The sequence below is a fragment of the Sinocyclocheilus anshuiensis genome, unplaced genomic scaffold (assembly GCF_001515605.1).
Source record: "Sinocyclocheilus anshuiensis isolate Anshui unplaced genomic scaffold, SAMN03320099.WGS_v1.1 scaffold1010, whole genome shotgun sequence".
Classification (NCBI taxonomy): domain Eukaryota; kingdom Metazoa; phylum Chordata; class Actinopteri; order Cypriniformes; family Cyprinidae; genus Sinocyclocheilus; species Sinocyclocheilus anshuiensis.
Genome location: NW_015537936.1, coordinates 278,844 through 298,739, shown reverse-complemented (window position 1 = coordinate 298,739; position 19,896 = coordinate 278,844). Strand labels below are relative to the sequence as shown.

Sequence of the window (19,896 nt, the reverse complement as noted above, 5' to 3'; positions counted from 1 at the left end):
AAAAAAAAAAAAATATATATATATATATATATTGTATATGCTATTTTTGTATTATTTATATTATAGTAGTTGATTATATTAAATTATAAATTATATATATTTTTTACATATATTAAATACAATAAATAATACTAAAACAATGCTGGATTGTGTATATACAGTGGTTACTCTGTAGTGTATACCATTTTATTAACTAGTTTGTCTTGTGCTAAATGTCAACACAAAGTTTGTAAGAGAAAATAATAATTTCCCCCTTTTTTCTCTGGAGGAAAGTAATGATTTGATGTGAATTGCTCTCAGATCGCTGTAAAACAGAAAAAACAGAAACAGAGGGTCAGCTCTGAGGATTTACCGAGCTTCTTCTTGGCCTCCTCAAAGAAGTTACTGCACACACACACACACACACACACACACACACACACACAAAAACACTTCAGAATATTTCAGCTATTCCAAGGAAGAGGCAAATCAAGTCTGACTGGCACAAGCTTTTAAGTCAACAGCAAAAAAAAAAAAAAAACATTTTATCTTTTCTCGTTAAAGTTGATAAGTTTGTCTATTTTTTTAATCCTAAATACGCACAAATATGGTTGCATTTTATTTTTTTGCATGCACCATTGCCCCCCCCCGTCTACAACCAATCAGAACAGGTATATAATCCGCCATAAAAAAACCTGTAAAAGTGAAACTGATATAAGTATTCCACACTAAAGGTAAACACAGTTCATAAAGTTAGACAGACCTGATGAGGGAAACTGAGTGTTTCTGACAGTTTGCTTATTTGGCCAAGCGTGCTGAGATCTTCATCCAGACGGCTGATGGTTTTCTGGATGTTTTCTCTGTTAGTGGCTTGATTAGAACCTGTGATGAAGAAATGATATTGGGTCAGTAAAAGAGCATCAAAGTTCAACTAAGTGTAATGGAAAAGAATATAAAAGGGGTAAATAAATAAATAATGCATACATTCAATCAATTAAATAAATGAATAATAACAAATAATACAAACTTAAATAAATACCAGAAAATAACATAAAAGTGGCAATAATAATAATAATAAAAAAACATTAAATTAAATAAATAATACATAAAAATAAATGAATGAATTCAATTAAATAATTAATAATAATTCAAATTAATATTATATCAATTAAAATAAATAAAATGGATACCAATACTACTGCTAATTTAGATAGATAGATAGATAGAAAAGGTATAGATAACTCTAGGGCATTTTGTCTTCCTAAAGTAACCCAGGAAAGGGCTCCACATTTGAAAAAAGACCTCAGGTTTCTGTCTCACTGTGAATCTGAACTTTTAAGAGCATATATATATATATATATATATAAAAAAACATGGCAATCATGTAAATCATGTCATACTGATTGTGTGAGATAATAACACTACCTTTAACCACCTCAATGTCTTCTAAGGGCAGTTTCCACAGGAACTTATATTTACTCGAGGTGTCAATGACACTAGCAGCGGCGTATCTGAAAGAGAAGCAGAGAGAGAATTGAATCATCAGTCGAGGATTTTTTCCAGCATGGGTTGATGTGCGCTAGTAATTAATGATCTATTCTGATATCTGATAGTTTGCTGGTTCAAATGTGGTGAGGGTTAATCATGAAAGATCACTGTTGAACTCATGAATGAGCATCTACAGTGCATTTTTCTTCTGTAACGTGATGCATTTCCTTATTTTGATTGATGTCCCAGAAATAAGTGTCCTGGGAATCACTTTAGATGAAAGCGTATGCTAAATAAGATTATTTATGTGGTGTTTCCATGACAGTCCACTAGAGTGCAGTGTTATTCAGAAATTAAATGCATTTATTTTAGCCATCAGGTGCAGAAGAGCTCAGGGGACTCTGGGGGTTTCTAAACCAAACATGAGTTTTCCCAGGCCCTCCTCACATCTCTGCACTATTAAAAGAAAACTGCGAACGCGCAGCCGCACTCACAGACTCATGGAGCTCCTGCGCAGAGATCCAGACTTTCTCTTCAGCGTGGTGCAGATGAGCAGATCGCTGAACAGAAACAGAGACCGGTCCTTCTTACCGCCCACCGTTTTCTGCAGAGAAGGACAGAGGTTTAGGAAGCTCATACGTTGGCTTAAAGTGATTTGATTTCTTGTGTTTATTTGTGCTCACCGCTTCCACCACCATCTCTTGTCTTAGAAACGTCCTCTGTGGATTCAGGATCTGACAGGAAAAAAAAAACATTATTAGATATAGCTGAAGGCAAACTAGCCTACATACTACTGTAACATGTTTGTGTGGTATCAGTCGAACATATCTAATCAATGTGAAACGATTTGCAACCAAAACTGTAAATGCACTGAAAAAAAAAGATTATTTTTCAGTTGACAGATTGAAAATCTATTGTTTTTTTGGGCAAAGATTTACTTAATTTTGATAAATTTTTCACAAAACAAGACTTGATATCTTATGGCAAGGCAAGTTTATTTATATAGTACTTTTCATTTATGATGGTAATTTAAAGTGCTTTTTAAAGGGATTTAAAAAAAAAATCATAAAAGATGCATAAGAAATAAAAATGTAGTTAAAATATTTAACATATTAACACATTTACTCAACATTAAACAGATTTCACAATAAAAACTGTAAATACACTGCAAAAATAATTTTCTTACTCAGTATTTTTGTCTTTTTCACCAGTACAAATATCTAAACAGAAGATGTAAAATATTAAGTCTTGTTTTCTGAAAAAACTAAATTAAATTAAAAATTAAAAAGCAATTTAAAGGTTTAATTTATATATTAGAACCTATAAAAAAAATCATCTTAAAAAATCATAAAAGAAAGAAAAATGGAATTGAAACCAAGTTTTAATCACTTCAGTTAATAAACTGGATGAGTGATTTTGAGTGATCTCTCACATGCTCCACGCCCTCGATGTGCGCCTCGATCTCCTGCATGACGCGTGTCTCTTTCTCCAGCTCCTCCGCGGTGCGCCGGCCCTTGTTGATCCTCTCAGCCAATCGCTTGATGTTCTTCTGGGCGTCCAGCAAAAACAGGTAGTCAGGGTGATCTTCAGGAGTGTGCTTCAGAAGATCCTGATCCATACAAACAATGTGTCATTTAAAAACTAAACTACCTAAATTACAGCTAGTACCTAAAAAGACACTTATAAAAATTGATAGTTTCAGTCCTAGATATTCAAGGACTGTATATTATAGCAGAATGACAATTAATTTAAGCATTTTTTTGTCCTTAAAATTAACAAACCAGATGAGTAAATATTAAGGATTTTAACTAGTTGCTAAATGGTGGTCACATACAAAACATACAGGGCTGAATGATTTAAGAAAAATAAAATGGCATTTTTCTGATAAAAATTGAGATTGTGATTTAAAATGATTTTTTTGTTTGTTTTTGAAAGAGCTCCAGGTTTGCTGTACTTGTGTGTAAAATAAAACTATTATTTTTTACTCTGCCAGTACTCTAACAATAGTATAATAATAATAATAATAATAATAATAAATATTATAATTATTATTACTACTACTACTACTACTACTACTACTATTATTATTATTATTAAATAAAAAGAGTATTAAATAATAAAAAAAAATTACAATACAACAGTAACATTACAATGCTAAAATTTATGTCCTAATTTCAAACATTAAATCTTTGAGCTTTTATTTAGGGGCAAATCTACCAAAGTTAGGATTATAAATGTTTCTCATTACAAATGTGTTGAAATGGATGGCACATGTTTTATTCCAAAATGAACATTATAAGTGACACAATGATGCAGAGACTGAAATGATGCATATACTGCGAACCAAGCCACTGAAGTCACTGTTTTCAAAAGCTACAAGTCTGTGAATTTACACAGCTACAAACACGCTGCGCATGTTTAAATAAAATGCAGTCTTTGCAATTTGGTAATTCTAAGTCATATTGCATTTTTGATTATATTTCAATTAATCATTCAGCCCTGCCTGATGTGTTCCAAACCAGTACAAATACATTAAAAGTAGGGATGCGCCGATAGGATTTTTCTTTTGGCCGATACTGATACCGATTTTAAAAAAGAACTATTGGCCGATTCCGATACCGATATTGCTCAATTGCATAAAGCAGGGCTTAAAAACATTTGAGTAGAAAACATACCGTTTAATAACGTTATTTTTTAAACTTTTTCTTTGCCAATAATAATAATAATAATAATAATAATAAAGTACAGCGTTTAATTTACTCAAAAAGAAAAAAAAAATCATGAAGAGAGTCTTGAATGATCTCTCTTAGTCATAGCCAATATAGTATCATCTTTTCTAGATTTGCCAAAGGCAAATGTATTAAACAAAATAAAAAACGGTCAACGCATTAAAAACATTAAAGAATATTTTCAAGATATTTAAAAATGTTTCAGCATGGATAAAACAAAATATCGGCGGCCGATACATCGGTGCATCCCTAATTAAAAGACATGTTATCAATAAAAACGAACAGGCACAAAAAGGCAGAAATAAAATAGGAAGGTTAGTGTCACCTTAACTAGCAGCTCGTATCGTGGGATCCGCTGTACTGGCTTTATCATCAGATCACCCAGAGCTTGTTTCTCTTTATTCTCACGCATGCTTTGCTGAAGAGGAAAGACACAGAATAACAGAGAAAGAGCGAGACACAAAAAAAACAGTTTAGGAGTACAACTATACTTTATCATGATTTGAATTGCATGTGTACAGTTTATCCAACCAAGCTTTACTAGATAACTTGGTTTTAGTTCAGTTTGAGGAGGTACCACTAGAGGGCAGCAAATGATTCAGCTGAGAACATATGAAATTCATGCATATGAAATGTGTAAGGACTTTTTTTACTAAACAATATTACTAAAACTAAGAGTGGAAAAAAAAATGAAAACTAAAAAAAAAATAAAATAAAAGCTATTTGAAAACATGAATAAATACTATAATAGTGCAAATAATACTAAAATAACCAGTTTAACCTCACGCGTGTCACCATCTCTGGCTAAAGACATTAACAGTCCATCTTAAGCAGAAAATGAACGCTGTGTTTTAACAGGTCACAGTTTCTTTGCACAATGACAAAATCCATATATTTAAAGTTTAACTGTGCCAAATGGCCATATATAATGTCCTAGAGCTGCCAAACAGCCTCTCGAGGGGATAATTGTAGTGTAAAAGTAATTTTACGTACACATATGCACAGAAATAAAGCCGTAATGTACCTCTAGAAACTTTAGGAAAGCAGGCTTGGCCTCCTTGGCGATTCTCACTGCATCTTTGGCGTTCATGAAGTTGTCGATGTACGCTGAATAAATATTGGCGAGGATCTCTTTGGAAAACTGTGAGGAGAAAGCGGAGATATTATCAGCACTGAACAGAACAACTGTGCACCTTTACAAACTCTACTCAACCCTAGCCTGCAAATCATTGATAGAAACCTTTTAAAGAGCAATACTGTCCTTAGAAAATTATGAAAGGTTTCCTTGTGTCTAGTTCGCATTTGAACACTAAAAGTACACATGAAATGAAAATAAAATAAAATAAAAAAAAGTGTTTCATAGTTTATGTACTGCCACCCAGGTTTCCTCATGTCTAGTTTGTAGTTGTACATTAAAGTGCACATGAATGTAATATAACAAACGTAATTAAATCATTTGATATTTTAGTTTATCAAATAAGGTGAATGACCCTTGCTTTTTGTGTTTTGTTTCTGGTTATCTTGACTTTAGCATGTGACTTGGATTGTATGTTATTTAATAAAAGTAATAAAATAAGATAATGCCCCTTTCTTGCAGCTTGTTCTGTTCAGATGCATCTCAGAGATTTGAATTTGGAAAAAATGAATGAGAAAAACGTCTCCCAGAACCATAAAAACATCAGAATCATTACAAAACAACAATGAAAGCTACAGTAAATTACACTCAAATTACAACATGAGCGTAGGCATGAGCATAAGAGACGTTTCCACTGAGACTTCGGTTCAATGTCACAGGGTTCAGTGCAAGCCTAAAGCGACGCAGATCCTTAGAGAAACTCATAAAACACAATTACAGCATCTAAACGAGCAGCGGATCCCAGTGTTTGTCGACTTGTTTAGCCAGAGCCTATAAAAATCCTGCATTTGATGTGCGAACGTGAATCTGACAGGAACGTCTAAACAACACTGAACTAGCGGTGGTGAGGTGGTTTTACTCCATACCGAGGCAGAGGGTCAGACAGATTAAAACCCCACACCGAGACACTCAGCATTCCTTCAGTTTACACTCAACAAACTTTTATGCTCACCAAGGCTGCATGTATTTCATTAAAAACATAGTAAAAACTGTAAAAACTTGAAATTTTATTGCAATTTAAAATAGTTAAAACTGTTTTCTATTGTAATATATTTTAAAATGTCATATATTTCTGTGAAGCAAAGCTGAATTTTCAGCATCATTGCTCCAGTCTTCAGTGTCACGTGATCCTTCAGAAATCATTCTAATATGCTGATTTGCTTCTCAAGAGACATTTCCGATTAATATCAATGCTGAAAACAGTTGTGCTGCTTCATATTTTTGTGGAAACCATGCTACATTTTATTTTTCGGGATTCTTTGATTAAAAGAAAGTTCAAAAGATCAGCATTTATTTGAAATAAAAATCTTTTCTAACATTATAACATTATCTTTTGTAACATTTACTGTCACTTTTGATCAATTTAATATATCCTTGGTGAAGAAAAATACTAATTTCTTTTGTAAAAACTTATGGAAAAAAATATTTGAATGGTAGAGATGATACTTAAGATAAGACGAGGACCTAGCAGCAGGAGAAATTGTGTGTGTGTGTACAGTGTGTACAGTGTGTACTTGTGAAAGACAGAACGGCACCAGCATCACGACAGCACAGACCCTAACAATGTAAGTCCAGTGAGGTTAGACAGTGTGGCGTCCCTGTCAGCTAATAAGCCGCACATCATCCCTTTAGAACAGAAAACAAACACCTGCTACACGTCTGTCAGTACTGTCTGAGAGCCTCTCCTAGGCTAGCGTTCATGCACTAGCGGAGCAGATCTCTGGCTAAATGTACCACCCATGTGGGTGGCCAATCACAGAGGATGAATGACATCATCATTATGAGATGTGCTGTTAATGTGAAAATAGACTATTGAAATATCTCTTGATTACAGCAATTTTTAACAATTTGTTCCTAAGCTATTTCTGAACCAGGTCTTAAAGGCTGTAAAATTACTTGTGACATTTAAAGTGCCCCTATTATGGGTTATGAAAGGTTCATATTTTGGTTTTGGGAGTCCCCAACAACAGGTTGACATGCATGCAAGGTCATAAAAACACTTTCATTGTCTTATAATATGGGGAAGTCGTGGCCTAATGGTTAGAGAGTCAGACTCGTAACCCAAAGGTTGTGGGTTCGAGTCTCGTACCGGCAGGGATTGTAGGTGGGGGGAGTGAATGTACAGCACTCTCTCCCACCTTCAATACCACGACTGAGGTGCCCTTGAGCAAGGCACCGAACCCCCAACTGCTCCCCGGGCGCCGCAGCAAAAAATGGCTGCCCACTGCTCCGGGTGTGTGTGTGTTCACTGCTGTGTGTGTGCACTTTGGATGGGTAAATGCAGAGCACTAATTCCAAGTATGGGTCACCATACTTGGCCACATGTCACATCACTTTATATGCATTTATTTTTACCTTACTTGCTGATTGAGCGAATCGTTGACTCCCAAACGATTCGCTCAACGATTCATTTTTCCAAGCCCCTCCTTTGCGTGACGCTAATCTGCGGTGATTGGTCCGCATCATGCCTGTAATGCCTGATAAAGCAGCATTTGTGAGCGCAGTGCTGCTTTGTGTACAGCGTTACCGGGGAAACCGCTATTTTACCACTCCAAAAGAGGCACCTAGTGGCAAAGAATGAATTTGCATTTTCATTCACACCAACGCGAAAAGACCAACAAGTGCGGGGCCACATAATATGCATTTATTTTTACCTTACTTGCTCAACGACTCCCAAACGATTCGCTCAACGCTTCCATTTTTCCAAACCCCTCCTTTGCGTGACGCTAATCTGCGGTGATTGATCCAATTGGTCTGATTTTCATTTCATCTTGGCTGTAATGCCTGATAAAGCAGCATTTGTGAGCGCAGTGCTGCTTTGTGTACAGCGTTACCGGGGAAACCGCTATTTTACCACTCCAAAAGAGGCACCTAGTGGCAAAGAATGAATTTGCATTTTCATTCACACCAACGCGAAAAGACCAACAAGTGCGGGGCCACATATGCTAATGTTTCATGTTGACGTCAACACGAAACGGCTTGGGATTCGTTTTTAAAACGACTAGTTTCAAAAATTCAGAGTCGACTCTTTCTTTTGAGAGACAATAGCCGGGTTTCCATCCAAAGTTGCGAATTTAACTTGTGCGCCCATTTGCAAATGAAGCACTGTTTCCATCCAGTGAGTCAAAGAGAACAAAATTGTCACTTCCTGATAAACTGACTCTAAATATCACTAAGAAAAGTAGGAGAAGCCACTGAATATAATAATTTTCATATATAATACATTACTTCGCCTCAAGAGCGAGCAGACGAAACACAATAAATGCGGTCATTGCTTTCGGAGGAGAATGCCTGCTGTTTGGGAATGCAGTCTTGTAAGACAGTTCTGGGAGGCAATTATACAGAAATACTTTGATGACATACTTTGGCTCAGGCATTTCCAAATGACCAAAACAACATTTCAGATGCTGTGGAATGAGATCGGTCCGCTGGTTAGTCAGGTTATGCCGTCACAACGGTCCCATAGTGCAAAGTCACATGACTTTTTTGATGCACTTGGAGGAATTTATTCGCAAAATGCATTTCCATCTCCCATTATTCGTATTAACCCTTTTTCGCACAAGTCAAAAACCACCTCAAGCGAGCGTAAAAACTTTTTTGCGAATTAAGACATTTTTATTCGAAATTCAGCGTTTCTGATACGATACTTCAAAATGCGCATAAAAGCAGGGTGATGGAAACCCAGCTAATGGCTATGTTTCCATCACCCTGTTTTAATGTGCATTTTGAAGTATTGAGGTGGCTTTTGACTTGTGCGAAAAAGGGTTAATGCGAATAATGGGAGATGGAAACGCATTTTGCGAATAAATCCCGCATGAGCGTTCAAAAAAGTCATGTGACTGCGCTATGGGACAGCATAACCTGACTAACCGGCAGACCGATTTAGCTGCACAGCATCTGAAATGTTGTCATGGCCATTCTGAAGTGCCCGAGCAAAGTCTGTCATCAAAGTATTTCTGTATAACTGCCCCCCAGAACGGTCTACCATGACTGCATTCCTAAACAGCTGACATTCACCTCCGAAAGCCAGACCGCATTTATTGTGTTTCGTCTACTCACTCAAAGCGCAAGTAATTTATTATATTTGAGAATTATTATATTCAGTGGCTTCTCTTACTCAGTGATATTTGGTGCCAGTTTATCAGGAAGTGATGATTTTGTTCGCTCTGACTCGTTGGATGGAAACTCGTTTGCTTGTTCGCAAATGTTTTATGCGATATTCCAATTTTGCACATAAGTTAAATTCGCAACTTTGGATGGAAACCCGGCTATAACTTTATACACTATGCACTTTCAGATTTAAAACTTTGCAGGATGTTTTCATTCACTTAGAGCTGTGTTACACACTGCATGAAAGGTCATTTTCAAAAATCCATAATAAGGGCACTTTAAGTAAGGCAAAAAAATTAAAAACAAAAACACACTTCTTATATGAACTTCACTGGTGATAGGAAAGTACACACTTTTGAGTATGTAGTAAAACCGTAAGCCAGTATTGGGACATATTATGTACATATAATGTCATAAAATAGTGATTTGATCCAGAATTATTACCTAATATTTTTAATATTTAATAATTTTTTTAAACTTTGAGGTTCATGCATTTAAAAAATCCTTCAGCCTTGAGGTTTTTGACATTTTTCAATATATCAATAGAGAACCATCACAACTTCTCTTAAGTTGCACTTAAAAATCCACTAGAAATAGTACAACATCCAACATTAGTCTGGCCCATTTTATTTTTTTCTTAATTCTGTGTTTTCTATTTTAATTTTCTTGGATTCTATTTTAATGGTTAAATTAAATTTGAATGATCAAAATTCATTACACTTTAACAATTGACATATTTATTACAAATTTTCATAATAATAGTGCCCTATGAAATGTTTTATTTTTTCAGAAATTCTGTGTCATTGGTTTTAATTTTTCTGGATTCCGTGTTTCATGAATTAATACAAATTTATCACCAAAAAAGATGCTAATCAAATAAACAGAATACTTTAAAACCTTAATTTTTAAAAAATACAATCAAATGAAATTGCAACAATTTCTTTATTTTTTTTTTTGCCAACAGAGGTTGACAGTTTAAACTAAAGCATGGATGAAAAATTGTATGACATTTCTGAAAAATGTTTTAATAAATGATATTATTAGTAATGTCACTTTGAGAAATACATTCTATAGTCCAACAGTAATTAATTTTGTTAATAATTTCTTCAAGTTAACCCAAACATATATTTTGGCGGGGTGGAGTGAACACTTTTGAGGTTCTGTATGTATCTGATTATAATTGTATCAAATGAAATGGCGAAATGCTTGTGAAATTTGATTCCGTCCACATTTTCCACATTGCAGAAATCAAAGGGACCTAACATTAGCATCCAATTATCAATATACTTTAATATTCAATATATTCAGAATACTAATGTTGCATATTACTTAAGACAGCATGCAAATCAGGACACAGCATTAGTTCTCCTCGTCCAGATTGTGGACAATATTGCCCTAAAAAAGCATTTACAGATCTATAAAACCAAAAACCACCTGAAAAATTTGACCAACTACAGCGAACTAAGATTTGGGATGCTATTACCAAACAGCATTCAAACAGTGGTTAGGATCTCACCGACTGGATGAGCACATGTCCGATAGTCTGTTTGTCATGCCACTGGTTGACACAGTCCAGCACCTGCTCCAGGAACTGCTCGTGATGCTCCAGAATCTCAGGGATCTGGTAGAACATCTCGTCCACCAGAGACGGGTCACAGAGAGGCGAGTTTTCCGGGTGCTTGAGGGGCTTCATGTAGCCCTGAGACCAGAACAACAACAGAAAGAGAAGGAGGTGACGTGGGAAGAGCTGAAATTCTGCAGCTTTATTTACATAGAACAATTGTTACTTTTTTAGTAATAAATAAATCATAATCAATATTTTCATTGCAATGTATTATGGCATTAACTGCTGAAATTCCAATGCTGTCTAGGTAAGAAAGACTGTTAGAAACATTTAACATTGGTGCATGCTTGGCATATTAGACCAAGAATTTAATATGCAAAAATAAATATAAACAAATATGCATGCAAATATTAAAGAATATGCATTAGTAAATGACAGAATACGTGTGTGTTTCTGTGTTTGCATGTGGTGGTCTGGGACAGACTTTGATTAAAGGAAATGCCTGTGTCACATCAAAAGCAGATAAATATTCTGCTCGTCCGTCTTCACCATCACAAAACAGAGACTTTTTAAAACCAAAACAGTTTCTCAATGATTTTCTACAGCTCATTCATAATCAAAGACAACGAAAAATGCCTTTGCAACCCATTTTAATTGAGATCAAATGATAAAAATTTTTTTTTAAAGATTAAATAGATAAAATTACTTCACTCTTACATCAAAGAATTATTACCTAAAAGGAATTATCCTCAATAATACCAGAAATGTGTATTAATAAAGTATTAATAAATAGTCTAATTTGATCTTTTGTTGACTTCAAACACACTTACATCAGGTCAAACATCCCTTACAATAAAGAACTGTGATGTTACCATGGTACAGCCATGTATAAGATCATGTTATTTTCACATATTTTATGGTACTGAATGATGATCACATTCATATACTATGGTATTCACATGATACTTTTTCCTTTTTATTATTAGTAATAATAACATGGTTTTTGGACATAGTGGAAAAAGTATCATGTGAATACCATAGTACAAGTCCAAAAAACAATGTAACACACTCCCTGTTGGCACACAGAAGTGCGTCTGATTCAGTTTCTGTGTTTCGACTAGCAAGCATCTGGCCAGCGTTCTTCTAGCGCTTCAAACACTCTTAAAACGTGCCCAGAAACATGGCAGTGCCGCGATCGAGCGCTCTCGTCTGTCATCTATCTGTCCACATCCACACCTCGAAGCTGATTAACCTGCGCTTGTGCGTCTCTCTCTCACTGTTGGCTCAGGTTCGCCCGCTGCGCGCCATTTACAAGTAATGATGTTGACTGGAACACAATCATTTTCCCCAAAGATAACCACTTCCTTCAACACAGAACGAGAGCACAAACCATGCTGAGAATTGCTCAGTAATGGGGCATTGTGGAGGTGCGCTGGGCGATCGAGCTCAAACACTGCTGCGCTCCGCCACTCGCTCACCTTGTTGCCATGGCAACCGCTGCACCAGCTGGAATAGCTAGTCAGGAGCGATTGGAAAAGATGATGATTTGTTGCTCTCTTTTGCTTATTAAACTCAGCATGCGGCTTCCGCTCTCGCTCTTACAGTAACATCAGGCTTCCGTTGTTCTGTTCTATATTCACGGTAAATTGCGTGCAAATGATTTATGGGTATTAAACATCATATTCATGGGTTGTTTCATAAACACAAATTACATATGTTTAATGATACAGTGCGTTTTGGCCATTATGTTTGATGTGATAATTGTTGATTTTACAGAATTGCTTGCAAGTTTATGTATTTACTGTCCTGAGAAGAGAGTTAAAATGATAAAACCTTCATTTGCAGATATCCTCAGACATAAAATCAGTTTTATTAGCTTTATATAAGCTCAAAAGCAGTCTTTAGTATTCATTTAGACATGTACATGAATGTATTTGTGCGTTTCATACCTAAAAAAAAAAAAAAAAATTGTTGGCTAATTCTGGAGACTCAAAACGGCAATACCATTACAAACATTAACAATGGAAACCAAAGTTTAGACCAAAATACTGTAGTAAGTACAGTTATTAGAACTGCTTGTCACTTTTCAAACATCTAAAGTCTCAAAATCTTGCTGCAGCGTTTGTTCTCCAGACATGAATGATTCCTTGAATCATGTGTGTCATTGACGAGAGCTGAGCTGCTACTTTACTAACTGACCATATGCACCATTTTCACCCGCTGAGCCATAAAGCAGGTGTAAAAAATCCTACAGACGCATGTTAAAAGAGACATATCAAAGATCGCTGAGAAAAACCACCCAGAACACCCTAGCAACCACATAGCAATGTGGTAAAAAACAGTCAGAACATTTTATTAACCTCTTAAAAACCCTGTGGCGTAACATTCTAGTTTTACTCAAAGCAGTCAAGAACAGTATTTTGGTTGCTATAGTAATGTTTTGTAATGGAAACACACACAAACACACACTTTATAATGAAGCTCTAATCAAAATAAGAGTTTCCTGTTTACTGGTTTGTGTCAGAGACTGAGCCAAATATGTGTATGTTTCCGTCTAAGAGAAGATATCCTTCACTAACCGCTGTGATTCAGCCCTGAGCGACACCACACGACAAACACATCTGACTGAGACAGACAGAGAAGAGCTGATAATGACCAGGATGTGCTGCTCTTTCATGCTGGAGTATGTGAAGCAGCATCTCCTCTGAAATGCCCCGCTCAAACACGCAGTTTGACACGGATGGAATCTGAACAGGAAGTGCCACCCAAAGATACGTCTACCATGAACCGGGCTGGAGGAGAGAGAATGTACTAGGGTTGCTTCAAAATGCTGAACTTTACTTTTTAGACTGGTTCCTGGGAGCAGAAACTCTGTGTGTTTACAGAAACACTCATACGGCTTCCCAAGAGTTTATTTCTGAAAGAACGTCAGTAGCATCCCACACAAAGATCACCATTACAAAATCAGCCCCAAATATGGTTTAAAATCAGCTCAGAGAGATCAAGTTTGGGGTAATTAACTTAAGAAATTAACTGTTATTCAGCAAGGATGCATAAAACTGATTAAAAGTGACAGTAAAGACATTTATAATGTGACAAAAGATTTCTATTTTGAATTAATGCTATTCTTTTCATGACGATTTCCACAAAAATATTGTGCTGCACAACTGTTTTCAATATTGATAAAAATCAGAAATGTTTCTTGAGCAGTAAATCAGCATATTAGAATGATTTCTGAAGGATCATGTGACACTGAAGACTGGAGTGATGATGCTGAAAATTCACAGAATCACAGAAATAAATTACATTTGAAAATATATTCACATAGAAAACGGGTATTTTAAATTGTAATAATATTTCACAATTTTACAGTTTTTACTATGTTAAACATTGATCTGTATAAGTACATATATAAGTTTTACTAAAGTAATACACTAACACTTTAGATTATATATAGACTTGTTGATTATATCATTTTTTGCAGTGTACTATCATGACAGTATAGAATAAGAAATAGGTAACATACTAAAATGGAAAGAAAGCAAAGGAAAAAGCAAGCAAGCACGCAAGAAAGAAAGAAAAAGCGGCTGATATGTGTCATGTGTGCTTGCATCTCTTTCCTCCCATAAAAAGCAGGTGGTTTGACAGACTGTACTAACCAGCACGCCGTTTTGGCCGACATGCCCAGCTCTTAACTGCACTGAGTAAAGCTGAAACAAACCTGCTGAGAGTCGCTCTAAACCAACTCATTCTGAACCGGTTTATAGTGGTTTCCCAGCAGGCCGCTGCAGAATCTTGTTACTTTTCACTCAGGACAAATCAAACGCAGGACGAGCAGAGCTGTATATGCTGCGAGGAATTTTAAGAGATTACTGAGCCTTTGCCTGAACCTGGTGCTTAATATAAACTGGTAATAAAAACACATTTAACTGCATTTAGAGCGAAACGCTCTCTGGAGTCTCATCAGGGGGCCAGAAATGTGCCCAGCAGCTCCAACAGCATGTGTGGCAGCCGCAGAACACGTCCCAAAAGAGCAGCGGGTATTTCTGAAATGCCCTGATGACACAGACGCGGCCTGGCATTCAGTCACAGGTATGCTCAGTGGATTTGGAAAGGTTGGTCTATTAAAACTATTATGGAGACAGGAAAAAAATGAGTTAAACAGAAAATATAAATATGCATTAAAGTATGAATAAAAACATTTAAATTCCTACATATCGTTGATGCGTTTATCCAAAACAACTTACATTGCATTCACACTATAAATTATATTTTCATGCAATGCCTGGGAGTCGAACCCATGACCTTGGTGTGCTTTACTCTTTACAAACTATATAGACATATTGTTATGGAAATGACAGTGTGAAACAGAAATAAATGAAATGAAAAAATGGAACAAAATAAAATAATAATATATATAAAAAAGTGAATTTGTGATTGCAAAAGCATTTGGTGTGTAATTTCAGCGTCCCCACATAAAAAAAAAAAAAAGAGACAGAAATGAAACTTCACAGAAATAAAATGAAATGGAATAAAATAAAATATAATCTAAAATAATATATAATAAAATAAAATAATAATATAAATAATTTTATGTGAATTAGTGATTGCAAAAACATTTAGTGTGCAATTTCAGCATCACATTTAATAAAACAATTCTAAAACTAGTGATTATTCAAAAATTTAACTTAAATCAAATTGTTTAATGGAAATTTTTTTAAAAATCACACTGAAACTGAAAGACAAAATACAAAACAAGACCAAAATAAAAAGCAATAAAGTTATAGTGAAAACTATAATAACGCATTTTCTCAATAATTGTATACTGACAAAACTGATCATCAAAACTGAAAATCATACAAAATCTTCTCTCAGTACAACTACTTGCATTTCAACAGTAGACTGATCTCATAAACACATATACAGAAACTTATGTGTATCTTTTAATGCCTCTAATAATCATAATGTGATTAGATTGGTCACAACACACACACACGCAGTTCAGGTCTGAAAGTCAAAGCACAGCTTCATAACTGCATGAATCTAATTCATTTAAACATCATCAAAAGCCATGAACATTCCTGCTGTGTTGCTTACATAATGTCAAAAGGTGCCTTGTGCACCCGTCCCCTGGCTGTTCCCCTGATGCATTATGGGGCAATATCATTATAATGAAATCATATTATGAATTATGAATTCAGGAACCTCCAAATGCATTTCTTAGAAAGACGAGGTGACACAGAGAGCCCCGGTGGAGGAGCAGGAGAAAATGAAGCTCTGGGGAGAAACGTTTCTCTCTAATAAGTCAATGTTCATAGCAGCTCACGTGATGGACATGTTGTGCTGCATAAACACTAGACAAACTGAGAGACGGACTGAGAAAACACACAAACAATGGAGAGCCAAGAAACAAAGAGCTGTTTTTGTTTCTACTTTTATATCCCACAGGTTGATTTTGATCAAAACAAACTGATTTGCTTCATTAATGAAGGTCACATTTACTTTCACATTTTGCTATAATCCAAATACCTTCAATCCATCATAAAATATCCATCCTTTATTTTTTTTTTTAAACTAAGACACTCTAAACAAAGTGTGAAATGATCAGAAACCACTTCATCATCGTCATTTTCATTACAGAATGCCATCAAAATAAAATAAAATAAAATATGCAAATTGGTGACTACTAAAGCATTTAGTGAATACTTTAACAAAAATAAAACAATAAAATGTAATAAAATTAAACCTAATAAAAATTAATAAAAAAATATTTAAAACTATGATGATAGAATAATGATTAATATTAATTCTCAAGCTAAACAAAACACTTGCGCTCACATCAACAAACAGATACACACACAAAATAAGAATTTCCTGTTTGCTACCTTGTGATGGCTCACTACACCAAATATGTCAATGGCAGTAATATAAACCAATACAAATACGGAAGCTTAAACTTGAGCCTCAAGTACAATGGTGACTAACCTACTACACCAGAACTGACTTGGGGCATTTTGACCAAATGTATTCACCAAAAACAGTCAGATTAGACAAATAAGTATTTAATATGACCTCTGGCAGAAATGTTGTATAGATCTGAAAACCTCCATATTTGGTCTAAATAGTCATGTCTGACCTTGATTTGCACTCACCAGGTAATGAGGACACAGTGCAAACCACTGCCTGATGTTTTGGCTGTAGCGTTTGATTGGGTTTTATTAGCAGAGTGAAGCAAGCGTGTGTTTAAGTTATGAGAAGATCTCATTTCCTTCTAAAGCCTGAGGTTCACCGTGCATTTTAGCCAAATGCAGTATTTGTGTCAACCACTATGAATTAAAAAAACAACAACAAACATACATACACTACAATGTGTTTACAGCACTCTGAATAAAGCAGGTGGAACCTGCAATTTGATCCGCCATCACCAGTCAAATCAACCTCTCTTTGATCTGATCAGAAACGGTCACCGGTCGCTAATCACAACGAGAACATTCTGTACGGTCAATCACGGAAGAGGGGTGGAGAACGTTCAAGCGTTACATGCGAATTCGTCTGCTGGACGCGGTTCAAACAGGTGCTGCAGATACAGGTGGTGTGGTTAAAGCATATGGGTGGCAATCAAATGTTGCATCTGCTTAATGACTACTAATTTGCATAATATATTAAAATCAAAAGTAAAAAGCTGGTTAAATTTATTTGCAACCTCAGAACCTATCACAGTGACAAGAAATATGACACCAAATAAAATTAATCTACGAAAAAACATTAAATACCCCAAAATAACAAATACAAAATATTTCACTCAAATAAAATACTTTCTAAGCTGAACTCGAAGAATAATAAAAAAAATATATAAAAAAAAAAAATATATAAAAATAAAGATACAAACTTTTTATGAAAAAGTGATACTTATTAGCTAATTCTTTTAAAGTAATGAATGAATTCATGAGTCATTCTGGCTAGAAAAAAAATATATTAATTAATATAGAGAGATAGATATATTAATTTAGATATATTAATTATATTTATTTACTTTTACAAACACACAAAATTATGTTATTATATATATATATATATATATATATATATATATATATATATATATATATATATATATATATATATTTGGTCTTGAACATTTCTAGCAGAAATGCAGGAGAGAGCAAACCAAGCGCTTTGAACATATGAGCATCTAGTTGCCTAGCACCAGACATCAGTCCTCAGTCTCCCTCCACACCATAGATGATCTCCACTGCCATCATTCCCAGTGACGAGTGTCCTTAACTACATCACAAGAGCTGAAATCACACAGCTTTCAACACTTTCACAGAGCCAGCTCATCCCGCGCTCCTTTCAATCCTTCCCCCGGTTCTTCGATTGGCTTTCAGAAGAAATCTACTGTCCTGCAGAGCTTCTTCAATAAGATTATGCAACTATGACAATGACTCTGGCAGAAGCACACAGAGCCGTGCATGTGTCTGTCAGGCTGACGTGGTCTGATCACTTCCCATTTGCAATATTGATCAAAACGCCACTGACCAATTTGTCCAAACCAGTGGCTGACAACAGCAGTCTACGAAAGAACTACTGTACATGAGTTAACAAATAAATTAAGCAAAGAAATAAGACGATCAGATCCAAGTGAAAAGCAGAAAAGAAGTTAGAAGAAATAAAATAAAATGAATACTTTAATAAATGAACAAAATGAATAATTGAAATGAAAAAAAAATGAAGAATTAAATAAATGCATAAATAAATAGAAAGTCAAGACAACCTTGCTCCTCATTTTAGTTTGCTGTGCTTTGTCCTCAGGCCATGGCTATTTTCATGAGACCAAAACAAAGAAAATCCCATAATATTGTAACTGTACTCATGAGACAGATATATTGGGTTCAATAACTGTCTTTGTTTATCTTAACAAGTGGGGCAAATCTCAACCAATACAAGCAGCATAGACACCCAATAAAACAAAAGAGACCAATGATTCACACATCTGTCTGTGCTAACGGATACGAATGATCCCTCATATTGTGAAGCATGTGTGGCTTCTATCAATCAGACTTTTGTTTTTCCATCTAGCGAAAAATAACTGGGTGAAAAATCCCCTAAAAGTACATTTCAGTGAGGATTTCAGCCATATCTAGAGACCAGAACATCATAGAGAGATGTTTGACCACTGAGAACACCCTAGCAACATACTAATAACCACTTAGAACAACCACTATAAAGAGATGTACACATGCAGAGGTCTCTGTATTAAAATATCTTATTAAAATGAATATGGATTCAGTGTAAAAGTAAAGCTCATATTCAATATGGTTAAAGGGCTCCTATTATGATTTTTCACTTTTTCAACTTTAGATAGTCTGTAATGTTGCTGTTTGAGCATAAAAAAGATCTGCAAAGTTACAAAGCTCAAAGTCCACTTCAAAAGGAGATATTTTATTTAACAGAAATCACTTTTCAAAAACTACAACGAATGACTCGTTTGAACTACAACGCATATTTTCCGGGATTTGTGATATCACAAAGATCGACGAATGGGATGAGACCTGGTTGAGCTGCACTAGAGAAGACAACGAGTATTATCACTATGTCGAAAACACGCTAGTTTCCACAAGGCAGACGAACTTAGAGTGGTTACAATCAACCGGGTCTAAATCGCGCTCAAATTGATTTGATATTGATGCAATATTTACACTGAAGCTAGCAGGCGGCTATGGTAAGGGGCGTGACATTTTCCGACCAGGCTCCGAGTGCTGCCAGTCACAACACACACTGGCCCAGCTAACCAATCACAGCACATTTCGTATTTCAGAAGGCGGGCCTTCACACACTGGCCCAGCTAACCAATCACAACACACACTGGCCCAGCTAACCAATCACAACAC

The 19,896-nt window shown here is 35.4% G+C and overlaps 1 protein-coding gene across 1 annotated transcript in view; it reads right to left on the bottom strand.

Annotated features, from left to right (window-relative positions):
- Positions 1-19,896, bottom strand: part of LOC107658857 (rho guanine nucleotide exchange factor 17-like) — a 37,006-nt gene that overhangs the window by 13,989 nt on the left and 3,121 nt on the right. The window contains exons 2-10 of the mRNA XM_016447542.1: positions 10,958-11,188; positions 5,221-5,337; positions 4,522-4,614; positions 2,900-3,076; positions 2,151-2,201; positions 1,962-2,071; positions 1,405-1,490; positions 739-861; positions 266-293 (exon numbers count right to left, since the gene is read on the bottom strand). Coding sequence (XP_016303028.1) covers positions 266-293; positions 739-861; positions 1,405-1,490; positions 1,962-2,071; positions 2,151-2,201; positions 2,900-3,076; positions 4,522-4,614; positions 5,221-5,337; positions 10,958-11,188 — 1,016 coding nt within the window. The remainder of the gene's footprint in view (positions 1-265; positions 294-738; positions 862-1,404; positions 1,491-1,961; positions 2,072-2,150; positions 2,202-2,899; positions 3,077-4,521; positions 4,615-5,220; positions 5,338-10,957; positions 11,189-19,896) is intronic.